General features: G+C 42.0%; 2 protein-coding genes across 4 annotated transcripts; both read right to left on the bottom strand.

The window, feature by feature from the left end:
* LOC136532553 (probable glutamyl endopeptidase, chloroplastic) lies at positions 1-25,163 on the bottom strand. Of its 3 annotated transcripts, none has more exons than XM_066525138.1 (15): positions 24,822-25,163; positions 22,694-22,910; positions 22,455-22,565; positions 22,272-22,317; positions 22,075-22,184; positions 21,496-21,999; positions 18,041-18,169; positions 17,456-17,752; positions 16,885-17,343; positions 16,617-16,682; positions 16,442-16,502; positions 16,078-16,227; positions 1,939-2,076; positions 1,126-1,406; positions 1-453 (listed from the first exon to the last, which is right to left on the bottom strand). In XM_066525138.1, exons 1-15 carry the CDS (start codon positions 25,081-25,083, stop codon positions 447-449), a joined length of 2,838 nt encoding a protein of 945 aa, XP_066381235.1. In that variant the 5' UTR covers positions 25,084-25,163; the 3' UTR covers positions 1-446. The 3 variants fall into 3 exon arrangements, with proteins under 3 accessions (XP_066381235.1, XP_066381249.1, XP_066381241.1); XM_066525152.1 differs by having other exon boundaries at positions 2-326; XM_066525144.1 differs by lacking the exons at positions 1-453; positions 1,126-1,406; positions 1,939-2,076 and adding exons at positions 13,895-14,213; positions 15,015-15,295; positions 15,867-16,004 and having other exon boundaries at positions 24,822-25,162.
* Positions 11,207-12,644, bottom strand: LOC136532572 (nicotianamine synthase 2-like). The gene has a single exon (XM_066525164.1). The coding sequence runs from the start codon at positions 12,497-12,499 to the stop codon at positions 11,519-11,521; it is 981 nt and encodes a 326-aa protein (XP_066381261.1). The 5' UTR covers positions 12,500-12,644; the 3' UTR covers positions 11,207-11,518.
* Positions 25,164-27,505: the final 2,342 nt, after the last annotated feature.

Genomic DNA, 27,505 nt, shown 5'->3' with positions numbered 1-27,505 from the left:
GCAGAGTTCCAATATTTATTAATTTATTTATTTTTTGCTGTCCAAGAATAGCAATATATCAGTTCGCTACCAAGTGCAAGAGATATGGGATCAAAACTGCAAAAGGTTACATTCCTGTACAAGTTATTAATCGCAAGAATTGCAGTTTCATTGGCCTCAACCAATAGAAGTTATTAATCGCAAGAATTGCAGTTTCATTGGCCTCTGCCAATAGAATACAAATTGACCCAAATATATCTGGGTGCAGTGGCCGCCAGGGACTAGGCCTTTCCTATACCTTCTTTTTTTGTGGGGTGGGGGCTCCTACATGTCAGTAACATGGTCACCTGCAGAAATCCAAACAAATATGATGCCAATCAAGCCATCCCTGGTAGACAGTAAGGAGCACCAGTTCTGGCACAAGTGCAACGACACACTTTATTTTTCCCTTTAGGCTTGCTGTCGGCTCACCAGCTGAAGAAAGTTGATCCGTACGGAATCAAGTGTGTTATCATCTTTTTTTTTTATGAAGGATACATATTGAGAAAAGTATACAAGTTCATGCAGATGGATGCACAATTCAACCATTAAACACTACTCTATAAGCTGCACAAAATAAAACTAATAAGTTACTGAAACAGAAACCATTTCTTTTATTACTATTTGGTATTGACATGCTTACTTTTTAAAATGCATAAAGGGCGTACCCAGTGCAGAGAGCTCCCGCTCTGTGCAGGGTCTAGGAAAGGGTGTCAGTGGCAAGCCTTACCCTCGCCTGTGCAATGCGAGGAGACCGCGACTCGAACCCGAGACCTTCCGGTCACAGTACTTTTTAAAATGCATCACAACAAATATCTGTTTACACGATTACATGCATTTGCACAGTAAGAGACTTAAGACAGAATTGTTAGCAGCCTGCTCCATGTGGAAACTTTGATATAAGATAATTAAGCGGATGAGAAATTTATTTCAGTCTTTACAATAAGCTTCAAAGCAGGTATCATAAATCCTACGTAAGACAATCTCAGGAGCGCCAATTAACCGAACAGACAAACAAGTGTGACAATATCAGGAGCGCCAATTAACCCAACAGACAAACAAGTGTATCTTTTTTCTTCATGAGCAGCAAGCAAGGAAAAAACTTACCACATAAGCGATCGTGGTAATGATGAGAATCCCTCGGGGTTTAGACCTTCACGGGCTGCACTGCCGCCACTAGCTGACAATGTTTTGTTTTCACTGTCAGCCTCTGACACTGAGTCAACCTTGCTAGTACCGTTTACACAGTAGTTCTGCAGCCACCTATCGGTCTCCCAGAGGACGTGCATAATACTCTCCCTAGCAGAGTACCCATGGCTCTCAAAAGGAAGTATGACCAAACGAGATTGCGCACCATGACCTTTCAAGGCATTGAAGAATCGGTCTGACTGCAAAAAGAAAAAGGACAAACCATGAGATCAATAACGCAGATTACTAAAAGTCACTAACCAGTAAAAAGAATAAGCATAAAATCAAATCATGAGAACATAGAGGATATTTCCACAGAAAACAATGACAATTTGTATAAAACAACCAGAAGCAACAAGTCATTTAATCCACTAGGTAAAGACACTCCAAATCAAGCAGGTCTAATATCACATACGCAAAATGAAAACTGGTATCCTGGTACAACAATTAAAATTGTAGTCCTTGGTAGCATATGTGATTATACTTTATACGAGTCTGCCTCTATCACTGCAGAAGTTTGGGTCACTTGCACTACTTGTGTATGGAATATTACTCTTGTTGCTGTTTGCTAATATCAACTATACACAAGTCAAATTTGAATATGATAAAAAAATGCTTGGAAAATCTTCAAACATCATATATGGTAGGAAGTAGCAACAAAGTTCTAACACTTTTCCAGAGAGAGTGATATATTTCATAGGCTATGAGCAGGCTTGTAGCACAAGACTTGACCTGCATTGTCAGTGTCCCAGAATTGTTGTCCTGCTCTCCATGGATAAGTAAAATTGGTTTCTTGATTTTGTTTGCAGACATGAAAGGGCTCATCTCGACATATGTACTTGTTGCCTCCCAAAGTGTTCTATCCTCGTTCTGTAGAAAAATCAGATTGTTACTAAAGACTCAAAATCTATTCCATGCATATAGACACAGAGTAGGCTAGCGCAACACTTGCTTCACCTCATAATTGTCTAATCGGTTTGCTAAGTGTTGTTGTAGAAAATTTTATTAGGCTATTCACCCCCCCTCTAGCCATTAGGACCTTTCAACACTAATATTTTTTAGTGTGACTATTTTTCATTCAACCACCACAAAGTAATAGTCACACATGAAAAGCTATAAAGTAGATTTTGAAAGTATCCACTCAATATTTCACAAAGTTTTCTCCTATCTAGATCAATCAAAGTGTGTGCAGACATCAAGCCACGTTACGAGAATCAATGATATTTAGCTCACTCCTCAAAGCACAAAATCTTGACTCATCTAGGGGCTTTGTGAAGATACCGGCTAGTTGCTTTTCGGTGCTCACATGGTGATTGTGATATCTCCTTTGATTTCGTGGTCTCTCAAAAAAGTGATGCCAAATGTCTATGTGCTTTGTTCGAGAGTCATTTACGGGGTTGTTTGCCAACTTAATGGCACTCTCGTTGTCACACAAAGGGAATCTTGGTTAGCTCACAACCAAAGTCTTTGAGAGTTTGCTTCATCCAAAGTAGTTGGGCACAGCATGCACTAGCCGCCACATACTCGGCTTTGGTAGTGGACAACGCAATAGAGTTTTGCTTCTTAGAGCTCCAACACACCAAGGATCGGCCAATAAATTGGCAAGTCCTGGTAGTGCTCTTTCGGTTTACTTTGCAACCAGCGTAGTCTGAATCAGAATAGCCAAGGTAATTCGAAAGTGGAGCCCTTAGGATACTACTGAAAAATTCTCTTAACAGCCCATCAAATGACATTCTTTTGGATTAGCTTGAAATCTTGCACACATGCACACGCTAAGCATGATATTGGGCCTAGATGCACAAAGGTAAAAGAGGGATCCAATCATGGAGCGATATACCTTTTGATCGACGTCCTTTCCTCCTTGATTAAGGTCAAGATGTCCATTGATTGGCATAGGTGTCTTGATGGGCTTGGCCTTGTCCATGTCAAACTTCTTCAATATGTCGTTGGTGTACTTGGCTTGACTTATGAACGTGCCATCCTTGAGTTGCTTGATTTGAAATCCAAGAAAGAACTTTAACTCTCCCATCATGGACATCTCGAACTATTCATCATAATCCTACTAAATTCCTCACAAAAAGCCACATTAGTAATACCAAATATTATGTCATCGACATATATTTGGCAAACAAAGATATCATTATTGACTTTGCAAGTAAATAAAGTAGCATCGGCCTTTCCTATCTCAAACCCTTGTTTGAGTAGAAAATCCTTTAAGTAATCATGCCAAGCTCTAGGGGCTTGTTTGAGCCCATAGAGTGCTTGTCGAGCTTGTAGATATGGTTGGGGTACTTGGGGTCTTCAAAGCCCGGTGGTTGCTCGACATACACCAACTCAGATAGGGGTCGTTGAGAAATGCACTTTTCACATCTATTTGATATAGCTTGAAATCATGATGTGTGGCATAAGCAAGTAGAATACGAATTGATTCTAGCCTTGCCACGGGTGCATAGGTCTCCCCAAAATCTAAGCCTTTAACTTGAGTGAATCCTTGAGCCACCAACCTTGCCTTGTTCCTTGTCACCATGCCATGCTCATCTTGCTTAGTTGCGGAAGACCACTTGGTTCCAATCACATTTTACTTGAGCCTTTCCACTAAGGACTAGACTTCATTCCGAGTGAAGTTGTTCAACTCCTCTTGCATGGCTATCATCCAATCCAGATCATCAAGTGCCTCTTCCACCCTATTAGGTTCTAAAGGAGAAACAAATGAGTAATGCTCACAAAAACTTGCTAAACGAGAACGTGTAGTTACCCCTCGTCGAATGCTCCCCAATATGTTATCAACGGGATGATCCCGTTGAATGGATTGATACACTCTAGGATGTGGCACTTGAGTTGATCTTTGGATGGGACCATCATCGTCATCATCATGATCATGATCGATTGGAGGATCACAACCATGAGCTTGTGGAGGGTTGACTTCACTTCTTTCTTCATTGTTGAGTTGAGGTTGAGCTTGCTCATTGTTGACACCATCTTCATGAGAATGACCTTGTGCTTCATTTGATCTCCCATCTTGATTATTTTTTGTTGCGGAAGCTTCACCATGTTCATTGGATGAAACATGATGAGTGGTTGGATCAAGATCAACATGCACAATATTGTCAACATCTTCATCTTCGATGGGCTTTACTTCACCAATTGCAAGCTTCTTGATGGCTTTATGTGGAGCTTCTTCATTACCTATAATTTCAACAACGACTTGCTCCTTTTGAGAGACGTCGGTTTTATCAAAAGTCATGTCTACCACGATTTCAATCAAACCGGTGGTTTTATTGAAAACATGATATCCATGTTCATTAGTACCATAACCAAGCATGAAACCTTCATCAACCTTTGGTGCAAACTTTGAGCTTTAGGATTTCTTGTTAAGTATGAAACACTTGGATCCAAAAACTCTAAAATAGTGCACCTTAGGCTTTTTATCGGTTAGAAGTTCATAGGTGGTCTTGTCCCTTTTCTTGTGAAGATATAAGCAGTTGATAGCATGACATGCCATGCTAACCGCTTCCGCCCAATAGTTGATTGGAGTCTTGTATTCATCCAACATTGCTCTTGCAGCTTCAATGAGCGTTTGGTTCTTTCCTCTCCACAACACCATTTTGTTGTGTAGTGTATGAACCGAAAAACTCATGCTTGATTCCTTCTTCATCAAGGAACTCTTCAATGTTGGTGTTCTTGAACTCCATCCCATTGTCACTTCTAACTCTCTTGATCTTGACATCAAACTCATTTTGGGCTCTTTTTGCAAACTTCTTGAAGATGCCATGTACTTCACTCTTGTCACGCAAAAAGAATACCCAAGTAAAACAAGAATAATCATCAACAATTATGAAACCATATTTATTACCACCAAGGCTTATATAAGCGACGGGTCCAAATATGTCCATGTGAAGCAATTCCAATGGCCTTTCGGTTATCACAACATTCATTGACAGGATGTTTAGCTCCAACTTGCTTTCCCGCTTGGCATGCGCTATAAATCCTATCTTTCTTAAAAGAAACATTTGTTAGTCCAAGGATGTGTTCACCTTTTTGAAGTTTGGCCAAGTTTCTCATCCCAACATGGGCAAGTTGACGATGCCATAACCAACTCATGCTAGATTTTGCCATTCAACAAGTCTCGGGATTTACTCTGTTTGATGTGAAATCAACTAGATAGAGTTTCCCTTTTAAATGACCCATAAATGCAATAGAGGAATCCTCCCTTTATAGACATCCACACCTTTATCTGTAAAAAGACAATTGTAGCCCATCTCACAAAGTTGTGAAACAAACAATAAATTTTATCTCAATGAATTCATAAGTTAAACATTGGAAATGGAATTATCATTTGAGATAGCAATTTTACCCAAACCGAGAACTTCTCCTTTTCCATTGTCACCAAACACAATGTTTCCACTTTGGTCATGACTAGGTTGAAATGATGTGAACATGTCCTTCTTTCCGGTCATATGATTGGTGCATCCACTATCCACCACCCAACTTGTTTCACCGGAGGAATATTCCTACAAAAACAATTCAAGCATTTGTTTTAGGTACCCAAAAGGATTTGGGTCCTAGGGGGTTAGTCACATAAAACTTGGGCACCCAAACACTCCTCATAATCTCCTTCCTCTTTTGGTCACCAACATACTTCACCCATGATCTTGCCATCCTTGCCCCAACAACACATGTAATCACTAGCATAGCACCGTGGAAGTGGTGCTTGTGGCTTGGGGGCCTTCGGATTGCTTCATCTTGATTGTATTGTTACTTGTAGGTTGAATCTTGGGAATGTAGACCTTGTTGTTGGCCTTGCATATAAGCTTATCAAGAGCAACGCCTTTGTTGAACTTCACACAAGGCACACCATTGATCATTTTCCTTCCATTGGCCTTTTCATCATACCTATTGTAGCCAATGCCATCCTTGATTGATGGGTGCCTTGATGACTTGTATATAGTCTTGTTGGATTGCTTTTGACACTTGCACCCATTCTTCCAGATCATCTTCAACCTATGAATCTCCTTGTCTTTCTTCTCTAGCTCAACAAGGTTAGTTGCATATGCATTTACATCAATTTATAGTATCTTTTACAACCATTACTAGTGGAGACATTAGAGTCTTCGGTTACCTTAGGAGAAGTTGAAGTGCTAGCACAAAGAGTACTATAGTTTAGCTCAAGATTTTGGTATTTTTCTTCCAAGCTTGTGAGGCTTTGTTGAGCTATGCTCTTCTCATTCTTGAGGCTAGCTACTAGATCATTAACCGAGGAGTGTTCCTTAGTTAATTTCCCAATTGAGTCATTGGCTAAAGACAATTCAACGGTTAACTTTTCAACCTTTATCTTTTCCTTGGTGATAGATGCTTCAAGTGCAAGGTTCTTGTCTCTCTCTTGAGTGATTATGTCTCCTTGCATCTTCAAGCATCTATTCCCTCTTCTCTAATTTCTTCATTAGCGTTTTTATTTTAGTGTAGGCCTTTTTACCAAATTTCTTTATCATGATTGCTTCAAGTTCTTCTATGTTCTCATCACAACTATCATACTCATCACTAGAGGGATCGGATGAGACATGTACCTTCTCCCCCTTAGCCATGAGGCAAGTTGGAGTGTAGTAGTCGTTGTCGATGAGGTTGGAGAAGAGCCTTGGTGATGAAGATAAGTTGGGGAAGAGTTTTGGTGAAGTCGAGTCGGGGAAGATCATGGTCGGTGACGAAGAGTGATGGATGGTGATGTTTGTGGCTCCCTTCTTCTTCTTCTCATCATCACTTGAGTCACTATCATTTGACTCCCACTCTTCACCAAGATGAGCTTCACCTCTCTTTTTGCCTTTGTTCTTCTTGTCTTCATCCTTATTGTGCTTGTGCTTCTTCTCATTAGGACAATCGATTATGAAGTGACTAGTTTGACCACAACCATAGCAAAACCTCTTCTTGTTCCTTCTCTTCCCATCACCGTAAGTCTTCTGGTTGCTCTTCTTCTTTATGAACTTTCTAAAGTTTCTAATGATGAGTGCAACTTCTTCATCGGACTCTTCTTCTTCACTTGAGGAATCATCCTTCATTTTCTTCTTCTTCTCTTGACTAGAAAATTTTCCTTCATGAGCTTGAGTTGCCTTTAGGGATGCATTCTTGTTGTACCCCATTGCATTAGGATTTTGATTGTGGGCATTGATTGTATCTTCATCTAGACACTCATGATGCTTGAGCTTTGAAAGAACTTCTTGGGGTGTCATCTCATCATAACCAGGCCTTTCTATGATCATGAACGCTAGCATGTTATTCTTAGTTTTATAGGTTCTCAACATGTTTCTAGCAACCTTGTTGTCATCTCATTCGGTGCTTCCAAGAGCTCTTATGCGGTTGATCAATGCCATAAGCCTATCAAACATAGATTGTGTTGTTTCATTTTGCAAGAACACAAATCTTTCCAATTCACCATGAAGTAACTCAATGTTGCCTTTTCTCACACTCTTATCTCCTTCAAATGACACTTTCAAAGTATACCAAATTTACTTTGCACTTTTCATTCCATTCACCTTTATAAACCCATCCGGACCTAGGCTTGAAACGAGCAATGCTATGGCTTGTGCATTTTGATGGAGATTGTGCACTTCTTCCAGAGTTATCTCTCTATCTTCATTGGTAGGAATCATCACACCAACATCCATAACTTTCCAAAGTCTTGCGGCAATGAGATGCATCTTCATCTTATAGGACCAATCGGTGTATCTTGTTCCATCAAAGTGAGGTGGCTTGCTAATGTTGATGGAAGGAGTATGTAGAGGTGAACCTTTGATGAGTTGTCCATAGTCAAAGTTCACGTTTGAATATATTCCCTTTCCATGAGCATGCTCACCGGCGCCAACATCACTAGCAGCATCTTTGTTTGTTTCATTCTTGCCACTTGTTGCATCATTCTTGCCACTTATTGCATCATCAATCTTCTTGCTTAATTCTTCCTTCATCTTGCTCATCTCATCTTGCATCTTCTTCATTTCATCTTGGAAAAACTTGACTTGAGCAGCCATCAACTCTTCAGCTATCTTCTTGGCCATCTCGGTGGCATCGGCTTGCGTCTTGTCGGACTCCGACATTGTTTCTTCTCACGCGGTGAAGCGCTAAAAGAAGACCTTGCTCTGATACCAATTGAAAGGATCTAAACAATGTCTAGAGAGGGGGTGAATAGGTGTATCTAAAAAATCTACACAAAACTCAAAGTCACTTGTCAGCAATTGTCAGAAGTCCTGACAGTTTGGGTCGAAACTCCCGACGTCATCAGAAGTTCCGGCACAAACTGTCAGAAGTCCTGACGCCTATGAAAAATGTACTACAAGTGCTAAAATCAATTTTGTGACTTTGATAACTTACAACCCCACTTTCTAGTAGTAAGGTAACACGTTGGGGTTGCTCCTTTGACGCCGAAAGGTCACCACTCCATAGATCGAGTCCAAACCCTAAGAAAATCTTTGGGGAGGAAGAGATACACAAGAATAAAAGTGATAGCACAAGTCTCAACAATAATAAGCACGTGGAACATAAGGATTTATCCTGAGGTTTGGCAACCCCACAAAGGAGCTCCTACGTCCTCGTTGTTGAGGTGACCACAAAGGTCGGAGCCTCTTTCACCTCCTTGCCTCTCTCAAAGCAACCACAAAGGTCACTTGAGGTTTCCACTAAGAAATTGAGGGTAATATAAACTTCCAAGGCTCTTCCATAAGATGGAAGCTCTTGAGCGATGCCTAGCCGGCTAGGGGTAAAGCCCTAAGAGTAATAGACGCAAATCCAATCGGCTTGATGGAAAAATCGAGTGCTCAAGCTTGCCAAAGTGATGCTCTCACTCAATCCACTCTCCTTTCACTCAAAACCCTAGGGGAATCAAAGATTGGAGCAAAGAGAAGAGGAGAGGGGAGTCTTGAATGCTTGGGAGCTGTTTTGGCCATGAGTAGGATGCAATGAATGAGTGAGTAACGGTTAGAAGAGAGAAAAGAGCTATTTATACTCAAGGTAGAAATCCAACCGTTCAGATCTACGTCGAAAGTTCCAACGCAGATCTCGAGACTTCCGACCTTTGAAGAAAACACTGTTCATACAAGGTCAAAGTCATTACGAACACGTCAACGTCGGAACTCCCAGCGTACATTGGGACTTCCGACGGTCGGGACTCCCGACGTACGTCGGGACTTCCGACGCGCACGGTCTATAGGGCAACCAGGTGGCCAGGTGTCAGGACTCCTAACCTGAGTCGAGACTCCTGACGTACGTCGGGACTTCCGACAGGCGTAGTCATCCAGCCAGCTAAGTCTAGGTGTCAGGACTCCCGACTTGGGTTGGGACTTTCGACGGCCGCAGTCGCCACGCAGGCTAAGTGTCTGGGCGTCAGGACTTCCGGTGTGAGTCGTGACTTCCGACACCAAAGTCACCAAAAACTATTCTACATGCTCGATAAGTGCTAGTGTGTCTCTCTTTGATTTTAATTTTATACTTGAGCACTCTATCTTTCTCAGACCAATTAAGTTTGCATCCATCTTTACAGTACGGCATACCTAAACTCAAAAGCATAAAATGTAAATCTGAAGATCCGCTTTGAGTTCGACGCCTTTTTCAACTTTAAGAATTGAGGGACACCATTTCATCTTTATCAACTCTTTAAATCTTTTATGGGACTAATTGCTGCGACATATCTCATTAAGATCATATTAGTCCCTAATTTGGATGTCATCAATACACCAAAACCCACATAGCAAGCAAATGTACTTTCAAGTAGTCCCTCTATTGTTCTCTTTTGGTTCTCTTAATTTAACCTGCTCATCTGTTTCAGTTACTGAGTGATGAGCAGGGTTCAAAATTTCATCGAAATTTCATGATTTTCAGTAATTTTGGAGGTGGCCGAAAGGAAAAAATCCAAAAATCCGTAATACACTTACATGTGTTATATAACTCTAGACTCATATTTTCTATTGTTTATATTGCATATTCTTCTATTCAATAGATGTGTAGTCATAAATCATACTAATATTTGTTTAAATCTAACTTTTTTTTAGAAAAAAAACAATACTTCATGTGTTGGTCTGCAAAAAAAATTCGGCGAAATTTTAACCGAATTTCGTGAAATTCGGTGATTTCGGTGGTGGGCGAAATTTTTGCAATACCAAAATTAAAAATGATGAGTCACCCAATATTGGCCTACAGAGGGGCTTGCATGCAAGTTAGGGATTCTGCATTGTGGAGATCGGAAACACAAAGGCCTGGATGCCAACTTGCCAAGGCTTGGCCTCAAGAGGAATGTTATCCCAAGAAAAGATATAAAGATGAGGAGTGCCAATCAGACCGACATGCTTCCGTACTGGGAACAATGCCAGAGTGGGCGAGGATTGACTGCAAGGTAAAGTTGGTCATGATGATAGGTGATCGAGAGATAACTCACAAAACCAGTATTCACAGGGGACAACTAGACTTGGCCAAGGACATGGTTGAGAGAAAGAGAGAAACTTAAACAGGAGACATCACTATTAACAACTTAGGCTTGGTTAGGAAAGCTTTAAAAATGATGAAGAGGAGGACGGGTCGTTACATTTCCAATAAGTTGGAAAATTCTTAATAAGTCATGCTTGCTTTTTGTTTAAAAAACTCAAGGATAGGTACTACCTCTGTCCTAAAAGAATACTACTATGGATTATGTGTCCGTTAAAGTTCTTCATGTTTAGCCAAGTTTCTAGTAAATAGTATTCATGTTTATGATTCCAAATCAATTTATTATAAAAATACATTTCGTAATTAGTCTAATAGTTTTATTTGATATTATATTTATAATTTTTTATCTATAATTGGTCAAGCTTGATATTCTAAAACATGATTACTTTCTTTTAGGGACGGACCACATTTGACAAAGCTGGAGATGTATTAGTACAATTTAACCAACAATTTAATCTCTTTACAGGCAAGACATCCTTTTATAGGAAATAAGCTTATAATTTCTAGATGGAAGGAGTAGTCTGTAAGGGATGATTTAGAGATGGACCAACTAATTCCCATAAAACGGAAATTTGACTTGAGTGAGAAGATGATAAATCAACCCATGCCTCAAACAGTATTTCTTTACGTGCACACTGTTCTCATCGATGTCCGTCACAGCAGGCACGTAGAAATGCTGGCAACTTGGCATGTATGATCACAATAGGAAAAACACGTCATTATTGAACACTTACACATCGCATGACACCAAATAAAGAAGTGCGAACGAACAGTTACACGAGAGATTAAGAGACGAAACAGCGTTTCGTAATTATTGTTACCACGCGCAGCTCCTCGAAAGTTCCTTTTCGCATCAGATGGACAGCTCCGTCGTCGCCATCTCCTCCCTCTTCTGGAGCGCGTTCGCCTCCATCTTGCAGCACTTGCACGGCGGGCTCACTATCGGCACCGCGCCGCGCGCATGCGCGTGCCCATTCTGAAGTCCCTTCGCGTGGGCGTCGATCTTACGCGTGATGATGACGGAGTTGATGACCTCGTCGTCCGGGTGGTACACTGCAAGCACGTCGAACCCGCCGCGCCGGATGTCCTCCGGATCGACGATCGGGTACAGGAACCCGCGAGCCCCGTGAGCGCTCCGCACGACGAGAGCCGCTCCGTCCGCCATGTGTCTGCCAAGGTGCGCAACCACCTTGGCCTTGTCCTCGGCCGCCATGCCGACGAGCGCGGCCAGGAAGACCACGTCGTACTTGCGGAGGTCGTCCGTGAGGTTGGCGACGTCGGCGGTGTGGAAGGACATTCGCTTGCGCAGGCCCTCGTCCGTGCGGACCAGCTTCCGGGCACGGTCGTTGGCGGCGCCACACCGGTCGTAGTTGTCGAACAGCGCGTTCGGCAGGTGGCGGGCGGCGAGCACGAGCGAGCTGAACGGCAAGGGGCCTGATCCGACGAAGGCGATGCGGGAAGGCGCGAGGCCCGGGACATAGCGGACCAGGAGGGCGTACTCGAGCTTGCTCAGGTTGATGTAGTTGCTGAAGTAAGGGAAGCGGCCGAGGTGGTCGAGCGGGTTGTCGAAGGCGGCGAGCATGTCGGCGTAGTGCACCTCAAGGTGTCCCTCGGCGTCGGAGCAGAGGCGGATGAGCTCCTCCCGCATCCTCTGGGCGTCCGGGCTGAGCTTGGTCACGTCGACAGGGCTCGGCGGGACGCAGGCCATGACGAGGTTGGTGAACAGCGCGTCGACGACGGGGGACGGGCTCAGCGACGGCAGCTTGGCGATGTCGGCGTGGAGGGCCGCGATCTTCTGCACCAGGGCAGCAACCTCCACGTTCTGGGCCTCCATGGCAGTTGGTAGTTTCGCTGCTACAGTTGCAGTTGGGAAGCTGAGGAGCACGAGAAGCAGCTGATGATGTGTTGAGCTCAAGAGCAGGCAAGTGTTCGACAACTCGTGCTGCTTGATGAGAATTGGAACAGGGACCGAGGGTATATATAGGATGTCGCGGCAGTTCGTTCATCAGTGCCTCACTAATCCGGCCTTCAGATGCGGCATGTAAACTGATGGCAGCTCCTGTTGACGTGCAGGTGTTTTGTTTATGGTTAAGCGTGGACGCATGTGGCTGTGAAGTACTCAAAGTAGTTTATTATTAGTGGTAGTACCTGAGAAGGACTGCGAGCCATCCGATTACATGTCGAACGCATGGCGCGCTTCACGCGTCCACGGCCAAGGCCAGTTTCGTGCCTCGTCCCTGTTGGCTTTCGTAGCTAAACAGTATTTTTTCTCTCACACCAAACAAACAGTCAGCAGTAAATAATCCATGATCGTTTACGACAAACAACAGGCTAATGATTTGTACATTTCGCGGCAAAAAGTCCTGGGTATGATTTGTACATTTCGCGGCAAAAAGTCCTGGGTCTTCAACACTTCCACGTCACTCGCTGAAAGTGGTAGCCCTGTTTTTGGTCCCTTCCCGAAGTGGGTTTGCTACATCCACATCATGACCTGGTCAGGCAACTGAGCATCTCCACCTGAGAATAAATGATCTCCTTTCTTTATAACTAGACAAAAAAAAAACATTTTTCTTGAATTTTTTTAATTGAGAAAACTTCTCCCTCGGTCCCAATAAAGGGGAGAAGAAACCACTCTCCATATCTTTACCTCCGATGTTGCTATGTTAGCCATGGTCTACACCAAAATTAGAGCTATCAATATGTTCTACAAGTTTATAGTTGATACTACTTTTATCTGGCTTAATTTAGATGTGTAAATGTTTATTTTTTTTAATTCTTAGATTTTGAAATTCAATTTCTTTGAATTTTTTTTTTCAAATGTCAAAAATTTAGGCCTCTAAATGATCCTAAATAAATTTTTTTTGTCAACTATATAGTTATATAGATCATGTTGAGAGCTACAACTTCAGTGTATACCAAGTCAACATTAGAACATTAGGTCATGTGATTTTTTTTTAAAAAAAAAAGGAATTTCAAATTAGAAAACTTTAAAAATATTTAGGCCTCTAAACAATCTTAGATAAAAAAAAAGTTGTCGCCTACAAGATATAGGCTATGTTAATATTCGATGCCATTTGAAAAATTCAAAAATTGAATTTTAAAATATGCTAACTTAAAATCTATATTTGAGCCTACAAAATATATTAAATAAAAAAAATTATCAACTATAAAGTCTGGCAACAGGTAAATGCGACGATGCCAAGACATCGGAGTACATGATAAGCAGAGTTCCAATATTTATTAATTTATTTATTTTTTGCTGTCCAAGAATAGCAATATATCAGTTCGCTACCAAGTGCAAGAGATATGGGATCAAAACTGCAAAAGGTTACATTCCTGTACAAGTTATTAATCGCAAGAATTGCAGTTTCATTGGCCTCAACCAATAGAAGTTATTAATCGCAAGAATTGCAGTTTCATTGGCCTCTGCCAATAGAATACAAATTGACCCAAATATATCTGGGTGCAGTGGCCGCCAGGGACTAGGCCTTTCCTATACCTTCTTTTTTTGTGGGGTGGGGGCTCCTACATGTCAGTAACATGGTCACCTGCAGAAATCCAAACAAATATGATGCCAATCAAGCCATCCCTGGTAGACAGTAAGGAGCACCAGTTCTGGCACAAGTGCAACGACACACTTTATTTTTCCCTTTAGGCTTGCTGTCGGCTCACCAAGCTGAAGAAAGTTGATCCGTACGGAATCAAGTGTGTTATCATCTTTTTTTTTTTATGAAGGATACATATTGAGAAAAGTATACAAGTTCATGCAGATGGATGCACAATTCAACCATTAAACACTACTCTATAAGCTGCACAAAATAAAACTAATAAGTTACTGAAACAGAAACCATTTCTTTTATTACTATTTGGTATTGACATGCTTACTTTTTAAAATGCATAAAGGGCGTACCCAGTGCAGAGAGCTCCCGCTCTGTGCAGGGTCTAGGAAAGGGTGTCAGTGGCAAGCCTTACCCTCGCCTGTGCAATGCGAGGAGACCGCGACTCGAACCCGAGACCTTCCGGTCACAGTACTTTTTAAAATGCATCACAACAAATATCTGTTTACACGATTACATGCATTTGCACAGTAAGAGACTTAAGACAGAATTGTTAGCAGCCTGCTCCATGTGGAAACTTTGATATAAGATAATTAAGCGGATGAGAAATTTATTTCAGTCTTTACAATAAGCTTCAAAGCAGGTATCATAAATCCTACGTAAGACAATCTCAGGAGCGCCAATTAACCGAACAGACAAACAAGTGTGACAATATCAGGAGCGCCAATTAACCCAACAGACAAACAAGTGTATCTTTTTTCTTCATGAGCAGCAAGCAAGGAAAAAACTTACCACATAAGCGATCGTGGTAATGATGAGAATCCCTCGGGGTTTAGACCTTCACGGGCTGCACTGCCGCCACTAGCTGACAATGTTTTGTTTTCACTGTCAGCCTCTGACACTGAGTCAACCTTGCTAGTACCGTTTACACAGTAGTTCTGCAGCCACCTATCGGTCTCCCAGAGGACGTGCATAATACTCTCCCTAGCAGAGTACCCATGGCTCTCAAAAGGAAGTATGACCAAACGAGATTGCGCACCATGACCTTTCAAGGCATTGAAGAATCGGTCTGACTGCAAAAAGAAAAAGGACAAACCATGAGATCAATAACGCAGATTACTAAAAGTCACTAACCAGTAAAAAGAATAAGCATAAAATCAAATCATGAGAACATAGAGGATATTTCCACAGAAAACAATGACAATTTGTATAAAACAACCAGAAGCAACAAGTCATTTAATCCACTAGGTAAAGACACTCCAAATCAAGCAGGTCTAATATCACATACGCAAAATGAAAACTGGTATCCTGGTACAACAATTAAAATTGTAGTCCTTGGTAGCATATGTGATTATACTTTATAATACGAGTCTACCTCTATCACTGCAGAAGTTTGGGTCGCTACTTTATACGAGTCTACCTCTATCACTGCAGAAGTTTGGGTCACTTGCACTACTTGTGTATGGAATATTACTCTTGTTGCTGTTTGCTAAGATCAACTATACACAAGTCAAATTTGAATATGATAAAAAAATGTTTGGAAAACCTTCAAACATGGTAGGAAGTAGCAACAAAGTTCTAACACTTTTCCAGAGAGAGATATATTTCATAGGCTGTGAGCAGGCTTGTAGCATAAGACTTGACCTGCATTGTCAGTGTCCCAGAATTGTTGTCCTGCTCTCCATGGATAAGTAAAATTGGTTTCTTGATTTTGTTTGCAGACATGAAAGGGCTCATCTCGACATATGTACTTGTTGCCTCCCAGAGTGTTCTATCCTCGTTCTGTAGAAAAATCAGATTGTTACTAAAGACTCAAAATCTATTCCATGCATATAGACACAGCATTTGTCTGTACCTGAAAACCAAACGGAGTTAGAGTCCTGTTGTAAGCTCCAGAGCGAGCAATTCCGCAGCAGAAAAGATGAGGAGCGTGAGCCAGCAGATTAGCTGTCATGAATGCACCATACGAATGACCACCAACAGCAATTTTATCAGGGTGAGCCACCTAAAGAAATACAAGAACAGGGATCATGTCAACTATCAGAAGGTATTGCTCAAGATAGAAGAATGTTTTAAGTATATTTGCAAAATTGAAGGCTCCACCTATGAATGAACTTTACAAAGTAAACCATAAAAAACACTCATACAAGTGGCTGTCATTGCAAAAAAACTCATTTTATAAACATATTTGTGTGAATGAAGAGGTAGCAAAGGCTTACCCCTCTTTTGACAACTTCCTCAACTGCAGCCTCTGCACTTGCTACTAGTTGTTCCACATATCTGCAATATAGTTTGTAATACTGAAATAGTAATTATACTATGGTGTAATAGCATAGTTCCAAATTATTTAGTCCTGCAGAAGGATATGGAATAGATCAGAAGTAGCAAATATACCTGTCATTGGCCTCTTCATCGCCTTCACCAATAATTGGGATTGTTGGACCAGACAGAATAGCAAACCTGCAAATCATAGCATTCAGTGTGTGTGCATGTACCAGAAAAACATATATTGCAAGAGACGGATTAAAAAAAAAATCCCTTCAAAACTTTTTATTAAAAGGTTAAAGGTGTGCAGAGGATTATTCTACAATGAGTCACAGAAATGGGAATATATATTGTATGCATATTCTATTATTAATGAATAACAAGAAGAGAAAAATACCCTCTAGCTAACCAAAGAAGAGGAGATGTAGCACCAATCCCTGGAAATTCATTAGGGGAACCACGAACTTGACCAGCAGCATCTTTGCTTTTAAATTCACCAGGGTAGGACCAAACTAGACATGGCAAAGGTCCATCTTTTGATGGATCATACCCTGGGGGCAGGTATAAGTTTGCTGTAAGTTGAACTCCATCCTTCCGCTGGTATCTTATCATTTCCTTATACAAGGAAGCAAGCTGAGGATATGGGTGGGGGAAATTTGTGATCTTAACTTGATTCTTTTCTGGCCAAGTCTGCAAGTAATATTGTGTGTTTTCTGTTTTTGATTCTATCGATGTAAGTATCTTTAACTGATCAAGGGACAGTTCCCCATCAGTTTTGTCTGACATCAGTGCAACAACAGTTTCATAGTACTTTTCCCTGTCGCTCTCCCATATCCGTTCTTTACTCCCAGTATTTCTGCAAAAGAAAAGGGAGGAACAAGCAATTGCATCAATTGACACATGGTATATATTGGTACTGTTATATTCTGGTAAAAATACAGAACATTGATTAGTGGGTCTAAACATACATATCAAACAAATCGAGGAATGGAACATTTCCTTCTGGTGTGGCACCCATCCCATTCAACAAGACATAAGTATTTCCGTCTTCTTTCTTGATCTTTGCAATGACATATGTTCCCATCGCAGTTCTTCGAAACATTGGTGAGCCAGGGTCAGAGTATACATCTTCTGAAGATCGGTCAAATAAAATGCGTGGGCTGACATCTTTTTTATCAGGAGAAAGCACCCATGTTCTGATTTTCCGAGTTTTAAACCAAGATTCATACACTAAAGCAAGAGATTCATCACACCAGGAGGTGCCACTGTTCCGACAGAATGAAAATCCAGAAGACAAGAAGATTAGAAGAGTTAGTTTTTAACTAAGTGTAGCAAATGGACAGTGTAAAGAACATGCAATCTTGTTTACATCCAGGCACCAGAGACACAAGCAACTTGAAGTACTGGACCTTTTTACTTATTATTTTTAGAATGAAAACTTTATTGTTATTCCTATCCATTTAAGTTTTATGCTAGAAGTACTGTAGCAACTGCAGTGAACAAAAGCTCAATGATCCATCTAAAGTAGCTAATGTATAGTTTGAAGGACATACGCATAGCGAAGGTCAAGTTTATGCAGAATCTCTGGGTGTTCACCATTTATAGGCTCAGCATTTTCCATGTAAACTATGTCACGAGGGGAGACTTCTACTTTTGCATCTCCACCATCTTGTGTCTCCACCCTGATCAGAAGAAGGATAAAGTAAAAATGAGCTAGAACAAAGGAGTAGCTCATGGAAACACTCATATAGCAGCCTTTGCTAAGTGAAAGTTATACTTAATTCTCAAGTAAATGTTCATCATAAATATCCTAGAGTATCTAAAGATATAGATAGCCTAATAACATGGTTTATGCATAAGAGATCTGATAATTAACAAGACTTGAATGAACCGTTAACCCGTATCACACTTCATCAAGGCAGTATCAAGACTTTGAGCATCTCTAATCAAATTAATATAGAAAAATCAAATGTCAATTGCAATTCTAAAATGACTATGCTCAGTTATACTGGGCCGACGATTAGTAATTTTATATTGATTTCAAAGGATGGCATTTTGGGTAAATATGTTAGGACTGAAAACTACAAAACAAAATAGCAGTCCCACTAATTCTGAATGTAAGTCATTTAGGAGTTAGGACATTGACACGGTCTACAAGACTAGACTTTGACTAGCAAATTCTTTTTCCCCCTCGAACATGCAAGAGAGGTGAGCACCCTTATGTTAAAGATATAAAGGAGGAGGAGGGGGGGGGGGGGGGGGGGGACTCCTGTACAAGGCAACCTACTTACCTCCACTGGGAGGTAAAAGAAGGTTGCAATAAAAAATACATAGGCTTATCACCTGATACAATGACTAGTAATTTCTATGACAATATAATATCTCATAGAAATACTTATATATTATGAAATTACTTGTCATGATTTCCCGAACACGCAGGAGATATGTGTATCATTTCATTAACAACTAACAAGAGATGAGGGGAAAACAAAACACAAGGGTGGAAAAGAAACTCTCCCACCAAAAAGGCACACCCAAACACACACTACACAAAAACACATCCAATCATACACAAGAACAAAGGAAGAAACTGCACCGAAAAACACAAAAAGGCAACCAGTGACACCAGGACTAATAATCGCATGGCCACATTAAGCGCCCTGACCAAAAGTTCTTGAAGATCTTTCACACAGGCTGAGCACCAGAAGACACACTCATCAGCAACTGCCTCTAAGGTTGTCCTGACATCTGGCCTTGCCCCATTAAAAAGTCATTTTGGTGTTTCCATATTTATCATGCCACTAGAATGAGTGAGTTTAGTCCTTTCCTGATTTCCCTAGGCAAGTTATTGATTGCCTGATACCACCAATTTGAGAAACGGTTGGTGATGGTCAGAGGCGCAAGGAGGATCAGCCCCAGCTTCTGAAGGACCTCACTCCAAACCTGCCGAGCACAAACCCAGTTTTTCGATCCTCTTCCAAGGTGCGAAGCGAATCCTTCCAGGGAAAAATGCCATTATATGCAGATTTACTGCCGTATATTCCAGAATATGTAAGCCCTTGTTTAGTTTGCGAAAAGTTGGAAATTTGGCTACTGTAGCACTTTCGTTTTTATTTGACAATTAGTGTTCAATCGTAGACTAATTAGGCTCAAAACGTCCGTCTCGTAATTTCCAACCAAACTGTGCAATTAGTTTTGTTTTTCGTCTACATTTAATGCTCCATGCACATATCGCAAGATTCGATGTGATGGGTACTGTAGCACTTTTTGGGAAAACTTTTCGCGAACTAAACAAGGGCTAAGATTCCAACAGTGCTGGTCCATTACTCCCGGTTGCAGGGTTCGATCATCAACCAACTCCCAAATATATAGACACTCTCTTAGGACAGGAACAGTCAGTGCTCCTTTTATATCAGACACCCAGAACCATGGCTTGAGGTACTGTGAGTTGTCATGATGAATCTAGTAGCATCAACCTTTTTTTCCTCAAACGGTGCAGGAGAGCTCCGTGCCATTTCATTAAGAGAGAAAAAGAGGTACAGGGGTGAGGGTAAACAACCCCACCCAGAAACACAACACACTCACACCAGCTAGAAACAACAAATAAACTCTCCCGGAACTAGATGAAAACACGGCCAAGTGGGTAGCAGCCTACCAACCACAGCCTATATAGGTCTGGGGAGGGCAACCTAATGAGAAGCTCCTGAAGATTAGAGGCACCCGCCATGTACCAAAGACTACATTCATCAGCCACTGTTTTCAAGAGACCCTGAATGTTTGGTGAGGCATTCTCAAAAACACAGGTATCGACCTTATGTTGTAAATCTATTTAGATTTTTAGCTATTGGTGGTCAAAGCTAAATATGTTGACTTAAGGACAAATCTACGAACGATCTAAATTTGGAATTGGAGGGACTAATATTCTACATAGGATATAGCAGTACAATTGGAATGTTGCAAAAAGAAAAACATGCATTTGCATAAAGTCATATTTATCAGAATTCAGTTTTAAGTAAAACTGGTTAATTAAAGCAAAAGAAAATATAGGGATGCTTATCAAATAGTCAGAACTAAGAAAAAGGGCAAAAGAAAAGTTATGATTACCATGAAAGCAAACATTTTTATCTCATATGCTGATAGGCAAACTACCATCATGTTTCACTTTCAACCAGTAGTTCAGACCCCTGAAGAGGAGTGCCCAAGTTTCAATCAAGGAGTGTCCCATGGAGGGCTATGAAAATGCAACTATACTACTGCAGAATGCAGATGCTACTGTTTGAAACTATACTAATATAGAACTTACTATTTAAAATTATTTCTTTTTTTGCTTAGTGACACCTGACACACTATTCTTTGATGGAAGGTCACTAGGTCAGGCTTCGTGGAGCCAACAAAAGAACACAAACTGTTCCATTAAACCAATTTTCTTTAAGGTAGTCAATCTCAAAGCCATAGATGGTAGATTCTACCAATTTTTAACAAACACATATTTTGTTTCCACAGAAAAAAAAAACTGCTACTAATATAGGCACTTACCCGTATTTTGGACATGGAAGAGATATTTTATGGAAAAAATATAGCATTGGTATTGATGTTTTGTTTCTGGATAGCTAAATTTGGTGTTTAAGTGAATTGTGACATTTGGAAGGTAAACCATGAGGATAAGTTTGAATGGATAGGCGCTAACAAATTTTAGTTCAAATCATCAAAGTTGAGACCACAACCATAAATAAACAAACAAGTAGGATTGTCATTCTACCCCTATTACACTGTTCCTGTAGGGTTTTACACTTCTAGCATTAAATTGAGATTTTAACTACCACGGATGGCTTGAAGTCTTTCTATTTCCACGCAGCTACTTAAGTGAACTATATTATTCTATTATCGCTTTGTAAGCTTATGTTGAGGTGCAGTATGATGTTACAGAAGGAATTCATCTCTAAATAAACGGAAAAAAAATACCAATGCAAATTTTAGTAAGTTATGCTTAGAATGGTGCTCTACATACCAGTACAGTGTCGAAGGTTTGTCTGGTCTCCAATTAATCGAGCGTTTTCCCTTGCGTACACTGCTAATCGTAATTGGAATGTCCTCAGCCAGGGGCAAATCACAAAGTTCCCTAATAAACTTTCCATCTACAGTCCACAATTCACCTTTCTTTGGAAACCTCCCACAAGGTACAATGTAGGAATATGGGCGGTGGATAGAAGAAAGCATTATGTATTTATCATCCGGTGATGGATCAACAGATGTATATATAGCTGGAGGGCCAATTGGCTTCACTGTTCCATCCAAAGAGGCTAACACAAGCTGTGAGGCTGCATAGTAATCAAATAGTTCAGCATCATACTCATCTTTCAGCAGATCCTGGAAAGTTCTCACTTGGACTACATTCTTTGACTCGTTAGACTGAATTTTTGGGCCAGATGGAACTGATGGCTTATGTGGTGGAGCTCCACGTGTCTCAGGAATAGTGCAGACTAGCAGTGTACAATCGTTAACCCATACAAAGCTGCAACAATAGCAGAACAATGTTAGTTACAAGCAAGAACTAGAAAAGATACCGTGCATAGAGATTCATCTTCACCTGTCAAAAATAGCATTTAGGTATATCTCAGGCGATTTAAAAAGTGGCCTTGCTTCTCCAGATTCCACATCAGCAATCCACACTCTCAGCTTTCCACTTTTGTTGTCCTCCTATTGTAAAAACATCAGAATTCTTATAAGTAATTATTAAAAATACATAAAAACTGTCTGCTGTCTGTCTTAAAGACAACCGATCACCTCGTCAACTCGAACACTGAAGGATATATGGCGGCCGTCTTGTGACCTATTCACACAGTTCAGGGCATAATATCGTGATCAATCCACAATAGAAACAGAATAGTATTTTTGAAATGGTGAAAAACAAAGTAAAAAAATGAAAAAGAAATAGCAAAAAAGAAAATTGAAAAAATAGGAAATTACCAGGTGACAAAATTAATCCTTGCACCTACTGGGTATCCATGCACCTCTTTCTCTGGGCTCAAAGTCCCATTGTCTAATAGCTTATGGATACCTATTCCAGTGTAGAAAGACCTACAAAATAGATCTATCAGATATACAGTAGTGACATGCTATGCAATGTAGCAATAAACTTGTCATGAATGAAAGGAAATAAGGAAAAAAGCACCTAAAATTTGGCCAAAGCTTTAAGCGTTACTTACATTCGGCTCCTAGTATTAGAATTGCCATCAATCCTAAGACCAGCAAGCTTCTCCTCAGGCTTTGCAAGGTCTGATAGTGGTGGCAGTGCTCGACGCTTTAGGAACAGAATTTTGTCTTTGTTTGGAGAGAATGACAAGACAGGAAGTGGTGGTGCGTCGACAATATCCTGTATTTCTTTTGGAGGAAGGCGGTAGCCCATGTCCCCAGATGAAAGACCTGCATGGTATGCAAATACAACAGCTGTGCACTTCTATATTGTAGTTTGTTGTGGAATTAAATCCTGGACAAAACATGCTCAACCAGCAACAAAATATAATGTTCACATAGCATTCAAAAAAGAAACCATGTATGACTTGCAACAGGAAATATAAAGCGCCAATTGAGTAGACTATTCTGCGCTCCTGTTCGCCCTCATTTCTTAGCACTGAGCAAATAGGCACACTGTCAGTGAAGCATTGATTCATTGATTGATCGTCACTGGGTCCAGGACATCCAAAGAGATACAACATGGTGTACAGGATCTCTTGGTGATACCATTGTCACGATACCTTAAAATATGAGACGTAGCAGCTGAGGTGGAGATACAATATGGTGTACAGGATGAGCACCATTAGAAATCCTAATGGGAATGTACAGCAGTTTGGTTCCCAGCCACCAAAAGCCATGCCACAGTTGTGGCACGCCACAAAAATTCACGTAGACGTTTGGTCGACGATTGAACGTAGGCGACCACAAAAATCTGCAGTTCAAATGGGTACTAATCTCACCACAGATTGTGGCAGCTATTTTCTGCGCCTCACCTGCGGTGTCGCAGCACCTGTGGCGTGGCCAGTAGTGGCCGGTAACCAAGCGCCCCCAAAGTCAACCTACGTGGATTTCTGCATAGGATACATCCCCTTTGAGCCATGGAAATCATGGACTCCCAAGAAATGCCAGTTCTTCCTTTGGTTAGTAGTCCATAACCGTTCTGTACAGCAGATCGTTTAGCTCTACAGGAGTTGAGACATCTGGAGCACTGTCTGCTATGTGATCAGTTAAGTGAGACGATCCACCACATCTTGGCTACTTGCATCTTATCAACGTCCCTTGCTGCTTATACATTTTGGCCTCCCAGATTTGTCATGATAATCCAGTGATCCACCCACTATAGAATTTGATGATTGGCCCAAGACGATTAACATGGTGACAAGCTCTATGGAGACTAGACTGGATTCTTTGATCACTCTTGGTGCTTGGATAATTTGGAAACATCGAAATGATTGTTAATGGGATCGTGTCATCATGCCTGGCGTCAAGTGGGTCATGCAGCTCACTAGAGATGAGGTCTAACTTTGGGTCATGATCTGACCATTGTTGGGGGATTATAAGTGTTTGTCGTTTTGGTTTTTGTTTGCAGCGCGCATGGAATTAGGCATGAGTGTAAGTTGATGGTGTCGGTGGCTGGGCGTGTGTTGTACTTTAAGTAATCTTCTTTCTAATGCAATGATGTGCAGCTTGCCTGCGCATTCAAGAAAAAAAAATCTAGTAGACTATTTGCTCTCATGATGAGCAACACAATACTTCAATTGTCTGTCACACTGGCCCGGACCCAAAAGTCTGGTTTCATTCAACTCCCCACTGTGTTAGAGCTAATATTGTTTCTATCAAACAAAAACATCAGCGTCCAAAGTTTCACTATTCTTAGTAGGTTACTAGGTTCACAAAACAACTACAGGATAGAACCGTAAAACAAGACTTAAGGCCAGCTGAATATGAGTGTAGTCTAATACTGTGGTTTTAGAAACTTTAAACAGAACCGGCTATATCCTTTCCTTGGCAACTAAAGAGTGAAGATATGATCACTCCGCATAGAAACCAAGCAAAGTAAGTTAAGCTTCATACTACACAACTTAAATAAACCATAAACCACAAGCTTATGTTAGTTGTAAAAAGGTAAACAAAGCGACTTGTGCGTGATCTTCACCAGCAAGATGCATTAACTTATCCAATCGACCAATCACGGCACATAAAGTCAACCAGAGCTCCAATCTCGCCACCATCGACCCACCAATCCACTAAAACCCACAGATAAGCCACGCTGCGATCAACAGCTCAACGCTACGATCGCTCCGAGCGAGCGTGACGTACCATCGTCTTCCTGGGCCGCGGCGGATGCGGCCGGCGGCGACTCATTCGACTCCCCGGCCGCGCCTCCCCCGCCGCCGGTGGCAGCGGCGATGTGCGACAGCCTGGACGCGGCAGAGCTCATGGCGCTCCGGCGGGGCTGGTGGAGATGCCGCCGCGGCTGAGGAAGGGGAAGGCGTAGAGTGGTGGCGCGAGCACGCAGAGGTGAGAACGGCAGCAGACCTAGGCGGAGGCAGGATCTGTGCAGGATGGAGATGGAGGACATGATTTTTTTTTCGGGGTCGCGCTTCCGTCTTTCGGCCTGTTTGGCTAATTGGTTTCGGCCAGCACTTTTCAGATATATCGTTTTTCTCTCCCATTAAATCAATAGCAGTCGGATTAACATTCGAACATGTTGTTTATATATACAGATAGCGTAGGGGATTAGCTTTTAGACTCACTGATGATGATGCTTTGTTGTGTTACGGCAGTGAGGAGAGGCAGGAAGATATTGGCTCCGTTCGCTTAGAGGGATTTAGAGAAATCTAGATAAATTTGTGAAAGAAAATCAGCTATAAACAGTAACTTTCGGTCATAAACAGTGCAATTTTTTTCATCATCCGAACGGGCTATTTCTGTTCTTTTGTGTAGAAAAAAATCTGTTTAAAACACACGACTTGCACAAATTTCATAAAAAAATTACCATACGTGTGAAATCTTGCATTTCAATATGGTGTCAAGTTACCTTGGTGGCTTTAAGTACCACAAAAAAGGTACCCGTAGTGAAATTTGTCCTATTTTTTGTGCTTATTAAGGGTCCAATTATCATTTGAACACATGATTTGTGTTTGCTTTGCTTTCTTCCCTCGTAAGATCCAGGTACCTTTTACTTATCTTTGGCACTTTCTCGTTGGGAAAGGTTTCCGTCCTGAGTCCTGAGCCATCGTCATCTGTGGTATCTGTGGATGAACGGGCGAGCGAGAGGGTCATCGTTTCCTCCTCACGGTCTCCTACAGAGCATGGAAATCATAATCTAAACGTAAAATGGGCCATTCATAGTGTTTTGCCTACCAAAATCAAAGCTCCAACAAAATACTCAAACACTTCACTCATTTTGCATACGAGACTTGACGAAACGTAAATCTACGTCGGGACGCAAATCTATGACCGCGACCTTCGTTCCCTCCCCATGGCGCCCCCATCCCCAACGGCTTCCACGGCGTTGCTCCTCCAGTGCCTGTGGCGGCGCGCCCTCCACCCTCCCCAACGGTAGCGCCCCTCCCCACCCCAGCGCGCCTCCACCAGCGGCGCAGACTACGGCGGAGGCTATGGCCCGTGCGGCACGCGGGAGCGAGCTCGGCACCCGCGGCGACGACTTGTGGGCGAGTGCGGCCAACCGAGACGACGGCAAGGCGCAAGCAGCGGCGCGTGGTGGAGGAGCTCACGCTGCCGGTGTTGGAGGAGGACCCGCCAGGGTGGGGGAGGGCCTGCGCGCCTGCATCCTCCACCATGCTCCATGGATCCGCGGCGGCGGCCGGCGGCGGCGCGGGTAGATGGCTCCCGTGTTCGCTCTTCCTCCCCGTGTGCGGAACAGAGGGCAACGGCCCGGCCACGGGAACGAGCGGCGCAGGGGAGAGAGTGAGGAGAGAGGGACCGGCTTTTGGGTAGGCTATTGGAGAATGCGAATTTTGGGTCCGTGATCTTTTTGCTGTGCGTAACTCAAACTATGGAATGGGTCTCCAATTTGGATTTGCGCGGTTGGAGATAGCCTTACTGCCTTTACTGGTGCGGATGTGCATGTGACGAGCACTGGGATGAGCAGCGGCCGAATGATTGGTTGGTAATCCATCTGGTTTATTATTCTCGTCCTGCCAAATCCCAATGTCCGTTCATGCTCACAGCGACGTGAAGATCTCAGGATCACATGTGCATAGCCTGTACAAAGCTGTTCCCTGTAGGATACGGGTGGTACATGCAGTCTTTCAAATTTGATCAGTTTATCAGGTACAAATTGCATCTTATGGGGCAAAATTTGCAACATTTTTTTTGCGGCTTGGAGCCTGCACTTCTGTTGCACAAGTCAAGCACTTCAGTTAACATACTGTTGACAACAAAAAATGTTCATTTTGTGAAGTTGTCAAAATGTGAAATGGACTTCACCGTTGCGTTCCTCTCGTCGAGACGGTCAAAAAACATATATGGAACGTCTAATTCGAAGTCCGGATGAAAAAGTTATGCCCTCGGAAAGATGTCTCGTTGTCGGGAGTTCCGACCTAAGTCGGGACTTCCGACTGTCGAAAGTTCCGACGGGTGTCGGGACTTCCGGGAAGCCTGAAGAAATCTATTCAGGTGTCTGGGGTTATCTCTACGTCAGGAGTTCTGACCCAAGTCGGGACTTCCGACTTTCAGAAGTTCCGACTGGTGTCGGGACTTTCGGGAGGCCTGAAGAAATCTGTTCGGGTGTCTGGGGTTATCCCTACGTCGGGAGTTCCGACAAAAGTCGGAAGTTCCGACTTCGGGAGTTCCAACTCAAGTCGGGACTTCCGACATACCTAACAGAAAATCTTGTTTGGATCTAGACTTTTGAATTCCGATCCGAACTATTCCAAACTCGTGGAAAACTTGAAAAATAAGGCTTGAAGAGGTTTTCTACTAGGATAAGACCAGCCCCCTCTATATATATGAGAGAATCATGGCTGATTGAGTTC

The sequence above is a fragment of the Miscanthus floridulus genome, chromosome 2 (genome assembly GCF_019320115.1).
Source record: "Miscanthus floridulus cultivar M001 chromosome 2, ASM1932011v1, whole genome shotgun sequence".
Lineage (NCBI taxonomy): Eukaryota > Viridiplantae > Streptophyta > Magnoliopsida > Poales > Poaceae > Miscanthus > Miscanthus floridulus.
The sequence above is the reverse complement of the archived record's forward strand: the minus strand, read 5'-3'. Positions and strand labels throughout refer to the sequence as shown.